Source organism: Diorhabda sublineata, chromosome 4 (assembly GCF_026230105.1).
Source record: "Diorhabda sublineata isolate icDioSubl1.1 chromosome 4, icDioSubl1.1, whole genome shotgun sequence".
Lineage (NCBI taxonomy): Eukaryota > Metazoa > Arthropoda > Insecta > Coleoptera > Chrysomelidae > Diorhabda > Diorhabda sublineata.
The window spans coordinates 1,810,786-1,824,526 of NC_079477.1; the positions used below are offsets into that span (position 1 = coordinate 1,810,786).

Genomic DNA, 13,741 nt, shown 5'->3' on the forward strand with positions numbered 1-13,741 from the left:
TAATCATTTTTAGGTTATTTCAAATTTCCCTTTCTGTTTTGTATACCAATATTTCAACTATGGAGTGTACACTCCACAATTTCAACTATAACTTTCAACTCCATAATTTCAACCTACATTATGTAAAAAAATTTATTCTAGATCACTTCAATTAATCCTTTAATTTTCAATACAAGTGTAGTACTTCGGGCACTCCGCAACAGATGGCGGCGTAGGTAAAAATCACGACTTTGAGCATTAAGATAAAATATTTCTGAATCGAAACGTACTATTTGTTAAAGTATATGCGGCAGCATAAACATAATTTTTTTCGTTCTAATTATTATTTTGGAGCATTATAATTAATTTCGTTGGAAGTTTATGAAACAATCCTTTTATTAAAGAAATTTATTTGAAAAAAGGTTTAAAGATTCCTTTATTGATGAATTGAAATATTTATCCTGCTTTTGACGTTCTATAACAGATGGCAGCATAGTTCCAAATTCCTAAATATAATGGATAAGAATGTAAATATTTGAAAAAATAGTTCTAAATACTTTCATTTCTTTTCATGAAGACACAAAGTGTTTTTTGACATTTTTCAATCGTTACTCTTAACAATTACGGGAAAGTTATGAAGATTTATTCATTTATTAATATAATAATATTCACAGCATTCAAAATTTGACTATAGATGTCGCTTAAATATGTCATAATTGGATCCTTCTCTCGTATCAATTTTCATTTGGATTCTTTGTAATATTTATTATTATTAGGGAATTATTTCACAAACAATAATTATCTATGGAATCAATAATATGGAATGTTTTCGATTTTATGGAAATAAGTTAAAAGGGATTTTATTTTTGAGCTGTTGAAAAAAGTTTCGATGTGTAAGTCTTTCGTCTATCCATAATAGATGGCGCTGTTGTGTGAGTATAGAGTTGCTAAATTAGAAATATTGAGAATAATAATGGAAATATTATTGAAAACTTCGGCTGAAAGTACAATGATTTTTACTGGCAGTTGTGGTTAAGAAAAACATCCAAACCCAGATGGTTAGTATAAAATATTTATATAATTTATAAGTTTTTCCAATAGATGGCGGTTATACTCATTTTTATAGTAGAAAACTATTTTTCCATATCGTTCAATGAATCATTACATTTTGTGTTGAAATAAATGGATTTTAACATCGTTTGAATCGTAGGAATTCTTAAGGGATAAAAAATATGTACACTAGTCGTTTTTTAATATCAATATCCCGTGTGCTATAACTATATTTTCAAATAAAAAACACAAATTCGTTTCAATTTACGTTTAACATTATTATCCGTTCGTTTTCACAATTTTCTTTTACACCAATTTATTTTCCGACCAACCTTTCGGCTAACTACGTTCCTTAACAATTTAATTTATCATCCCCGCAGGGAATTTCTGCATTCTTGGTGGTATTTACATCCCTTGGTGTATAATAAATCTGAATTTAAGAAAACATACCCAGATGATACAAAATTATGTAAAGTATACATTGGTATAATTTTGTTGAAATAATTTTGGGTTTCTATTTATTCTCTTCTCGTACAAATCGATCGATAGATTTTTTGGAAAAAAACATTGTTAATTATGCAGGAGAAAAGATGTTTGTACGAAGAATGAAGAAAATATATTAATAATAATAAAGAATACAGTGTTGCCAATTATAGGTCAATTTTATTTTTCTTACTTCTTTATTTTCTTACAAATTCACAATAATTAATTAATATTCAGCGTTATCTAGGTTATATTTACAAAATTATTTTGTACTACGTGAATCGTTTAGATTTTGTATACCAATATTTGATTAACGACTCTAGTCATTTAAAATTTTTTAATACTGCATACTTCACTCTATTTGATAGAGGTCATTCAAATAAGACGGACGGAAGATTGAACTGAACAATCATATGATATGTCGTCCGACAGGAGCGCCATTCTGGTCAAATTTTGAATTATAATTTACCGTCTACCAGCTGACAGTTTTTAAGCTAAAACCCCATGTGATATGGTTCTCCTTACCCTCCATAAACAATTCAGAGGCACGTTGATTGTCAATCCTAACCTTAAATATATAAAAACCGTTGTCTAAATTAACTGTTATCTTCAAAAATGAAATTTCAAAGATATGATTTTATTATATAAATAAGGATTTTAGGTATAATTTGAAATAGTTTTGTATATTACGTTTTTATTGAGCCGTTATTTAAATAATTTGTATAGAAAATCGATGAATTAATTAAAAAAGCAGCTGTTTAATAGGAATGAAGGTACATACCGCCGCTATTGTTTAATAGATGGCGCCATCTTCGTTATTATTTTAATTAGAAATAGTTATTTTTAAATCACAATAGTAAACGTCAAATCCAGGTCTGGATTCATCATAAATTCAATTTTTCATAAATGACAAATAACTTTTACGGGAATTAGGTGAAATATATAAAAAAAACTGACGAATTAGAATAATTTCTACGTGATTAAACTTGAAATATGTATTATATAGTAGTTAAATTGTTTATTACGTTTTTATGGAGCCCTTATTTAAATAATTTGTATAGAAAATCGATGAATTAATTAAAAAAACAGCTGATTAATAGAAATGAACGTATATACCGCCGCTATTGTTTAATAGATGGCGCCACCTTCGTTATTATTTAAATTATAAATAGTTATTTTTAGCGCACAATAGTAAACGTCAAATCCAGGTCTGGATTCATCATAAATTCAATTTTTCATAAATGACAAATAACTTTTACGGGAATTAGGTGAAATATATAAAAAAAACTGACGAATTAGAATAATTTCTACGTGATTAAACTTGAAATATGTATTATATAGTAGTTAAATTGTTTATTACGTTTTTATGGAGCCCTTATTTAAATAATTTGTATAGAAAATCGATGAATTAATTAAAAAAACAGCTGATTAATAGAAATGAACGTATATACCGCCGCTATTGTTTAATAGATGGCGCCACCTTCGTTATTATTTAAATTATAAATAGTTATTTTTAGCGCACAATAGTAAACGTCAAATCCAGGTCTGGATTCATCATAAATTCAATTTTTCATAAATGACAAATAACTTTTACGTGAATTAGGTGAAATATATAAAAAAAACTGACGAATTAGAATAATTTCTACGTGATTAAACTTGAAATATGTATTATATAGTAGTTAAATTGTTTATTACGTTTTTATTTTGTATGTTTTGTATTAGCTCCCGACGAATATTTAAAGCTTTCATTCGTTTCCCTTTTATCCGTTTAGGGCGAGTAACAAGTGCATGTACATGATTTACTCAACCTATTTTTCCTTGTGTCCCTCCTATCCCTAGGGATTCCAGCGCCCCGCCGCTGGTCGAGCTGTGCGCGCGCTCCTTTCCCGGTCACCACAGTCTACCTACTTGTTACACTGGAGTTTCATACCAGCTCCGGGCCGTTGTTGGTACAAATTTTCGTTGCTCCGGGTGAAATTATTTTTCGAGGCATAAATCGCGGAAAATCTCCCCCCGCGGTAGGGGGTTCTGTGATATGTGGATTTTTTACGACGCTTCGGGTTTACTTCAAGGTGGCTTCGAACATTTTTCGATGTTTCCCACAGGTTGCCATTGTTATATGGGGATCGTTCATATATTAGCAGGTATTTTTTCACAAAAAAATCATTTATTATAAATATCACGTGAGACGCCTGCAACCTTCACCTAATTTCGTAACCTATTTATTGGGAAATTTCGAATATGACTGAATTAGTTAAGTTTTGATTAATATATCAATAAATTTCCGATTGTCATCGATTCAAAAACATAAAAATCTAATTTCTACTTTGGAAGAATTTTTCTATATCGTAGTTTGACGTTTGACGTTTTTGGTACTTACCTGTCATATCTTGAATTACTTTATAATATTTAGAATGTGTTCGCTATTTGAACTCTCGTACTAAAAGGTTTTATCTTTGACGTCAATGACATGCTAATGACGTATATATGTATAAAACATGTATTTACAAAGAAAAATTAACCGTTAACTTCTAGAACAAACTTTCTCTGGCGTGTAGATTTGATTCTATGACGGATTCATACTAAATTTTCCTGAAACCTTTGATGAACACACTGTTTACCCCAACACTCGCAATTACTCGCGTTTCGATAACCAAGTTATCGTCTTCAGATACTGAACGCTACTCAGACAGTGAAATTGTGAGTGTTGGTGTAGTGGTGGTGTAAAAACAGAGTGTTCAGTATGGAATTTTGAAGGGAATACCACTATTTCTAACTCAAATATTTTCTCTATGAATAGAAGACATTTTAGGTTATGTTTTTAGCTGTCAATGATTAAACGCCAGTTCATTTTTATCAACAAGTGGTTCTGTTATCACTTTTTCATAATGTTAAATATTCCAAACAACGATTAAATACTTTATCTCCATCTTGGAACGCAATTTTCAGTCAGATGTTCTGTTTTATCGGTAGAACCATAGAACTACGTTTGAAAGTACTACGGAACTGAAGTGCGTTCGACAGTTAATTCATAATACAACCACCTACGTTGACATAAAGATAAAAAATCGAGTGTTACATATAAAAAAGAAGAATTTATTATAACCTGTCGATAGTCTGTCAATTTCAGCACAACTATTAATTTAATTGGAGATTTATCTCACTAGAATCAATAGAAAAATATTAATTAGTGTGGTTTATACGAAATAACCTACATTATATATTCACACAACGATTAAATACTTTATCTCCATCTTGGAACGCAATTTTCAGTCAGATGTTCTGTTTTATCTGTAGAACCATAGAACTACGTTTGAAAGTACTACGGAACTGAAGTGCGTTCGACAGTTAATTCATAATACAACCACCTACGTTGACATAAAGATAAAAAATCGAGTGTTACATTCAAAAAAGAAGAATTTATTATAACCTGTTGACAGTCTGTCAATTTCAGCACAACTACTGATTTAATTGGAGATTTATCTCACTAGAATCAATAGAAAAATATTAATTAGTGTGGTTTATACGAAATAATCTACATTATATATTCACACAACGATTAAATACTTTATCTCCATCTTGGAACGCAATTTTCAGTCAGATGTTCTGTTTTATCTGTAGAACCATAGAACTACGTTTGAAAGTACTACGGAACTGAAGTGCGTTCGACAGTTAATTCATAATAAAACCACCTACGTTGACATAAAGATAAAAAATAGAGTGTTACATTCGAAAAAGAAGAATTTATTATAACCTGTCGATAGTCTGTCAATTTTAGCACAACTACTGATTTAATTGGAGATTTATCTCACTAGAATCAATAGAAAAATATTAATTAGTGTGGTTTATACGAAATAATCTACATTATATATTCACACAACGATTAAATACTTTATCTCCATCTTGGAACGCAATTTTCAGTCAGATGTTCTGTTTTATCTGTAGAACCATAGAACTACGTTTGAAAGTACTACGGAACTGAAGTGCGTTCGACAGTTAATTCATAATAAAACCACCTACGTTGACATAAAGATAAAAAATAGAGTGTTACATTCGAAAAAGAAGAATTTATTATAACCTGTTGACAGTCTGTCAATTTCAGCACAACTACTGATTTAATTGGAGATTTATCTCACTAGAATCAATAGAAAAATATTAATTAGTGTGGTTTATACGAAATAATCTACATTATATATTCACACAACGATTAAATACTTTATCTCCATCTTGGAACGCAATTTTCAGTCAGATGTTCTGTTTTATCTGTAGAACCATAGAACTACGTTTGAAAGTACTACGGAACTGAAGTGCGTTCGACAGTTAATTCATAATACAACCACCTACGTTGACATAAAGATAAAAAATCGAGTGTTACATATAAAAAAGAAGAATTTATTATAACCTGTTGACAGTCTGTCAATTTCAGCACAACTACTGATTTAATTGGAGATTTATCTCACTAGAATCAATAGAAAAATATTAATTAGTGTGGTTTATACGAAATAATCTACATTATATATTCACACAACGATTAAATACTTTATCTCCATCTTGGAACGCAATTTTCAGTCAGATGTTCTGTTTTATCTGTAGAACCATAGAACTACGTTTGAAAGTACTACGGAACTGAAGTGCGTTCGACAATAAATTCATAATAAAACCACCTACGTTGACATAAAGATAAAAAATCGAGTGTTACATATAAAAAAGAAGAATTTATTATAACCTGTCGATAGTCTGTCAATTTCAGCACAACTATTAATTTAATTGGAGATTTATCTCACTAGAATCAATAGAAAAATATTAATTAGTGTGGTTTATACGAAATAACCTACATTATATATTCACACAACGATTAAATACTTTATCTCCATCTTGGAACGCAATTTTCAGTCAGATGTTCTGTTTTATCTGTAGAACCATAGAACTACGTTTGAAAGTACTACGGAACTGAAGTGCGTTCGACAGTTAATTCATAATACAACCACCTACGTTGACATAAAGATAAAAAATCGAGTGTTACATATAAAAAAGAAGAATTTATTATAACCTGTCGATAGTCTGTCAATTTCAGCACAACTACTGATTTAATTGGAGATTTATCTCACTAGAATCAATAGAAAAATATTAATTAGTGTGGTTTATACGAAATAATCTACATTATATATTCACACAACGATTAAATACTTTATCTCCATCTTGGAACGCAATTTTCAGTCAGATGTTCTGTTTTATCGGTAGAACCATAGAACTACGTTTGAAAGTACTACGGAACTGAAGTGCGTTCGACAGTTAATTCATAATACAACCACCTACGTTGACATAAAGATAAAAAATCGAGTGTTACATATAAAAAAGAAGAATTTATTATAACCTGTCGACAGTCTGTCAATTTCAGCACAACTACTGATTTAATTGGAGATTTATCTCACTAGAATCAATAGAAAAATATTAATTAGTGTGGTTTATACGAAATAACCTACATTATATATTCACACAACGATTAAATACTTTATCTCCATCTTGGAACGCAATTTTCAGTCAGATGTTCTGTTTTATCTGTAGAACCATAGAACTACGTTTGAAAGTACTACGGAACTGAAGTGCGTTCGACAGTTAATTCATAATACAACCACCTACGTTGACATAAAGATAAAAAATCGAGTGTTACATATAAAAAAGAAGAATTTATTATAACCTGTCGATAGTCTGTCAATTTCAGCACAACTACTGATTTAATTGGAGATTTATCTCACTAGAATCAATAGAAATATATTAATTAGTGTGGTTTATACGAAATAATCTACATTATATATTCACACAACGATTAAATACTTTATCTCCATCTTGGAACGCAATTTTCAGTCAGATGTTCTGTTTTATCGGTAGAACCATAGAACTACGTTTGAAAGTACTACGGAACTGAAGTGCGTTCGACAGTTAATTCATAATACAACCACCTACGTTGACATAAAGATAAAAAATCGAGTGTTACATATAAAAAAGAAGAATTTATTATAACCTGTCGATAGTCTGTCAATTTCAGCACAACTATTAATTTAATTGGAGATTTATCTCACTAGAATCAATAGAAAAATATTAATTAGTGTGGTTTATACGAAATAACCTACATTATATATTCACACAACGATTAAATACTTTATCTCCATCTTGGAACGCAATTTTCAGTCAGATGTTCTGTTTTATCTGTAGAACCATAGAACTACGTTTGAAAGTACTACGGAACTGAAGTGCGTTCGACAGTTAATTCATAATACAACCACCTACGTTGACATAAAGATAAAAAATCGAGTGTTACATATAAAAAAGAAGAATTTATTATAACCTGTCGATAGTCTGTCAATTTCAGCACAACTACTGATTTAATTGGAGATTTATCTCACTAGAATCAATAGAAAAATATTAATTAGTGTGGTTTATACGAAATAATCTACATTATATATTCACACAACGATTAAATACTTTATCTCCATCTTGGAACGCAATTTTCAGTCAGATGTTCTGTTTTATCGGTAGAACCATAGAACTACGTTTGAAAGTACTACGGAACTGAAGTGCGTTCGACAGTTAATTCATAATACAACCACCTACGTTGACATAAAGATAAAAAATCGAGTGTTACATATAAAAAAGAAGAATTTATTATAACCTGTCGACAGTCTGTCAATTTCAGCACAACTACTGATTTAATTGGAGATTTATCTCACTAGAATCAATAGAAAAATATTAATTAGTGTGGTTTATACGAAATAACCTACATTATATATTCACACAACGATTAAATACTTTATCTCCATCTTGGAACGCAATTTTCAGTCAGATGTTCTGTTTTATCTGTAGAACCATAGAACTACGTTTGAAAGTACTACGGAACTGAAGTGCGTTCGACAGTTAATTCATAATACAACCACCTACGTTGACATAAAGATAAAAAATCGAGTGTTACATATAAAAAAGAAGAATTTATTATAACCTGTCGATAGTCTGTCAATTTCAGCACAACTACTGATTTAATTGGAGATTTATCTCACTAGAATCAATAGAAAAATATTAATTAGTGTGGTTTATACGAAATAATCTACATTATATATTCACACAACGATTAAATACTTTATCTCCATCTTGGAACGCAATTTTCAGTCAGATGTTCTGTTTTATCGGTAGAACCATAGAACTACGTTTGAAAGTACTACGGAACTGAAGTGCGTTCGACAGTTAATTCATAATACAACCACCTACGTTGACATAAAGATAAAAAATCGAGTGTTACATATAAAAAAGAAGAATTTATTATAACCTGTCGATAGTCTGTCAATTTCAGCACAACTACTGATTTAATTGGAGATTTATCTCACTAGAATCAATAGAAAAATATTAATTAGTGTGGTTTATACGAAATAACCTACATTATATATTCACACAACGATTAAATACTTTATCTCCATCTTGGAACGCAATTTTCAGTCAGATGTTCTGTTTTATCTGTAGAACCATAGAACTACGTTTGAAAGTACTACGGAACTGAAGTGCGTTCGACAGTTAATTCATAATACAACCACCTACGTTGACATAAAGATAAAAAATCGAGTGTTACATATAAAAAAGAAGAATTTATTATAACCTGTCGATAGTCTGTCAATTTCAGCACAACTATTAATTTAATTGGAGATTTATCTCACTAGAATCAATAGAAAAATATTAATTAGTGTGGTTTATACGAAATAATCTACATTATATATTCAACAAGTTTTCGTTTCTTTCTTTTTTGCGTGGGAATTAACATTTCCATGTTCTGTCCTCATTTGTTATCGTGTTATGCAACGTCACATGGCGCAACGAATAGGATTATAATAAACAACTAAAACTTGGCTCCCAAGTGTTATAAATGTCCCGCAATAAAATGGCCGGTAAGTTTATGGCCGTATTAAATGAAAGGTGGAGTCGTCGATTTATTTTTACGTTGTCATTTTTATTTTTTATCACCATTTCACTTGTAAGTATCAGAAATTCAAAGCCACTGTTTTTTTTACGTATAATTGGATTTCGAAAATAAAATAGAAGCATGGTACAATGATTGCGTCCTTTGTGATAAAATATAAGAGCGTCAGAAGGAAATAAAAAATGTATTCGGAGATGTAGAACCGAGAACTACTAATAAAGGCCTTTCTTACGGTATAAAAATTGATGTACGAGGGTTGATACCTAAGTTTTGAGATCAATACACTTAAGCATGCGTTTGAATCAATTTTCCATTTCGAAAAACGTTGAATTCGCAATCATTGGGTACCAAACCATCAATTTGAGGTTTTGTTTGAACCGAAGATGGCGACATGTCTAGTTATTTCAAAAAAACTCGCAAAATCGATGTTTTTTGACAAAACAACCGATTTTGGACTATCTCCACGTTTTTAATGTTCCATGTCGTATGACAGAAAGTCAAATTTCATCATGGAAATTTAAGATTTGACATATTGACATATCAGCGTTGCCAAATTTCAAAACTAAAGTAGCGTCTACAACTAGCAACATATTTTGTACAACGTTGCCAGTTTAGAGATTATAAAATACGAAATAATGTAATTGTGCGTCTTTTTGATATACAAGTGCATATAATAAGTTCTTCTTAAATTTCTACAGCATAAAATGTTAAATAGTTTAGGATAAAACAATTTGTTAAACACTTAGTTCGCCGAATAACTTTTCTCGCAGTTTTGAGCAATAAATTGAGCGGGTTTTAGCTTAATATTCTTCATTAATCGCCAAACTGGTCCGACGGTGATGAAAAAGCGACGTTATCACCTTTCAACACTGTTATGTTTCTGTCGGAATTGCGCTGTTGCCTATGTTATCGCCAAAACTTATTACTCTCATTTATATAAAGGGAAAAAGTGAATAAATTCAATTACCACGTCCCAATATAGGTAATTAAAAGTCGTATCTTCTAAAACATTCGGTTAATTAATAAATTAAAGTTTGAATTGCTACCTTATACACCCTATTCGCCCTATTCGAAGCAAATTTTAAAATATTTACGAATATAAATCATGATTTGGGATCAATTAATGAGTTTCTATAATGATTCGTCGATTTACAATGTGGAATGTACCGAAAAATAGTTCGATTTATGAACATTAGTTAGGTTAGGAACGCTACTATGACAACGTAACCTCAAATAATTTAGAATCGCGACTTTTTAGTTGAAAAGTTGAATTTTCACTGTAGCAGTTTCATTTAAAGGTTAACTTTGTAATCACCATGCGCATAAATAAGTTTATTTATAATTAGTTTGTAAACTAAATATATTTTAGTTATTTTTAAGCGAAACAATTTGTTTGATAATGCGAGTACGGCGTGGCGTGCGATTAGACACGTCCCGTACGTATATTGGCGCTAGAAATATAATAAAAACATTTTTTTTTTGTCAAAACAACTCTATAATTCCAAACTTGAGTGAAAATATAACTCAATTGATGTATAATATAAAAATTTGTACACCTCGTAAAGTGATTCAAATTTGAGACTTTAGAAGTTGTATAGAGATGAAGGAAATGTGAAACAATGAGGTTATGTCTTTATTTAACGTGATGAATCTTTGACGACGTTGCCAATTTACATAAAATTATCCAGATCTAATGATTTCACAAGTTTTATTAAACATTTAAAGTCACGGCAACTTGAACAAATTAAGTTTCTCTGTTTATCAACTTATCAAATAGATTCGATTATTAAAAGCGTGTTTTCTAATATTTTAATTGACGGCGGTATCGAAAACAACACACGCGATCTGCTTGCAAATCAGCTTTTCCGACATTTTGATTGATAATGTATCTCGAACCGTTATCGGACTATAAAATGGCAACTCGACAACGTACATAACGGCACGTGTTTTTCATTCAATATTTTCTAAAATTATTGAATAATACAATGTAAATCGAATACCTGAAATATAGAAAATAGAAATTTATTTAAATAAAAAGAACATCGAGGTTATGTCGTATTTTGTTCGTTTGTGGAACTGTTTAGAGTAACGAAATTAAAAATGGATTTACGAGGGTGGTTCCAGAAGTACTTGGCCCGACCTAAACATCGACTAAATCAGGTAACGACACCAGATACGTTGAAGAAAATCCACAAGGTGGTACTGGATAATCGTCGACTGAAAGTGTGTTCAAAATGTGCAAAATTGGTACCAGCTTTGCTCACAATGGAACAAAAACGACGCCGTGAAGATATTTGGTAATGTTTCAAAGATTTTTGCGCTATTTCATGACCATGGACGAAAAGAACAATCAAAACAGTGGATTGAAAAGGGAGAACCGGCTTCAAAGAAGGTTCCATCTGCAGGCGAGGTCATGGTGTCGGTTTTTTGGAATAATTGCGTCGTTTGAGCGAAAAGAAGGTGTTGTTTCATCAAAACAATGCACCAGCTCAATCATCCGTTATTGCAATAGCTAAAATCAATAAATTAAAGCTTGAATTGCTACCTTATACACCCTATTCGCCAGATTTAGTCCCCTCGGATTATTTTATGTTCCAAGATATGAAAACACGACTCAGTAGTCAGAGATTTTCCAACAATGAAGAGCTTGATGTGAGAAAAGTGTATTGAGCCAAAATAAATATATTTTTTCCCAAAATTTTCGTGTTTTTTTGTTTGGCCAAGTACTTCTGGAAGTATCCTACGATTTCACGTATTTTTATACCTGGTGGACGACTAAGATACGCCATATCTCGGAAACTAAAACTTTGAATATAGACATTTTGTTCAGTTAATTACACTCGAATGTCAAATGTCAACTGTCAAAATTTCGAACGTGAAAGTTATTTATCTTGACAGTTTGACGTTTTACACATAATAATGGGTCCTGAACGACTAAGAAACGCCATATCTCGGAAACGGTTTTCGTTTACAGTGTCCGTTCAATTGTTTGATAAATCGGTAAATCTGACAACAGCGATATGACACGGCTGCCCAACGTTTAGAGAGTAAATTCCACTAAAACTTTGAATATCGACATTTTGTTCAGTTAATTACACTCGAATGTCAAACGTCAACTGTCAAATGTCAAAATTTCGAACGTGAAAGTTATTTATCTTGACAGTTTGACGTTTTACACATAATAATGGGTCATGAACGACTAAGAAACGCCATATCTCGGAAACGGTTTTCGTTTACAGTGTCCGTTCAATTGTTTGATAAATCGGTAAATCTGACAACAGCGATATGACACGGCTGCCCAACGTTTAGAGAGTAAATTCCACTAAAACTTTGTATATCGACATTTTGTTCAGTTAATTACACTCGAATGTCAAATGTCAACTGTCAAAATTTCGAACGTGAAAGTTATTTATCTTGACAGTTTGACGTTTTGCACATAATAATGGGTCAACTTATAGGACATACTGTTGAAAACGGATTCAATTTATATTATAATCCAGAAATAATGCCTAGTCCTTTAGAAGATCCCACCTACGATCCCCTGCAAGGTTTTAATAATGGAAGGAAACCGAGGGCGATGGTGGCCACAGAAGACGAAATGAGATCGGCCAAAGTACCGTTGGAAGATAGAGATTATTGCGCGCATTTGTTATTAAAATTTTTAAAATGCAGAAAAGACAATTGGCCTTTCGTTATTAATTGTAAACATGAAAAGCACGAATACCTCGAGTGTAAATACGAAGATTTCATCATAAGAATGAAGGAGTTTGAGAGAGAGAAGAGGTTGAGGAGCAAATATGGCGGACCTTGTACCGAAAAAATAGACAATATTAAGAACACAAAGAAAAATTAATAAATTCTTGCAATATTTTGATGTATCTTATTAATTTTTCGTTTTTTTCGCGCGCCGAAAACCATGAATGTTATAAATTATTGCAAGAGGCTTATCTTGCAACAATTCTCTACCACATACGCGTGTTTTTGAGCGGCGTAAGCCCTTTAATTAGTACCGAAAGAGCACTGAACTCGACCAGCTCCCAGGTCGCCCTTTTATAGTTTCAACTCCAGAAACAATGACCAAAATCAACCAAATTGCAGTGCAGATCGTCGAATTAGCATCCGGATGTTTGTCGAGGTTATAAACGCCGATAAAGAAACTGCTAGAAAAATTTTACACGAGGAATTACACATGACAAAAGTCTGCGCGAAGCTGGTGCCAAAAAATCCTCGCCAAAAGCTCAACGGATCTGCTCAGATTTCCTTGAAAGG

At 31.4% G+C, this 13,741-nt stretch overlaps 1 protein-coding gene across 1 annotated transcript; it reads left to right on the forward strand.

The window, feature by feature from the left end:
• Positions 1–12,914: 12,914 nt before the first annotated feature.
• Positions 12,915–13,325, forward strand: LOC130442941 (NADH dehydrogenase [ubiquinone] 1 beta subcomplex subunit 7-like). The gene has a single exon (XM_056777350.1). The coding sequence runs from the start codon at positions 12,915–12,917 to the stop codon at positions 13,323–13,325; it is 411 nt and encodes a 136-aa protein (XP_056633328.1).
• Positions 13,326–13,741: the final 416 nt, after the last annotated feature.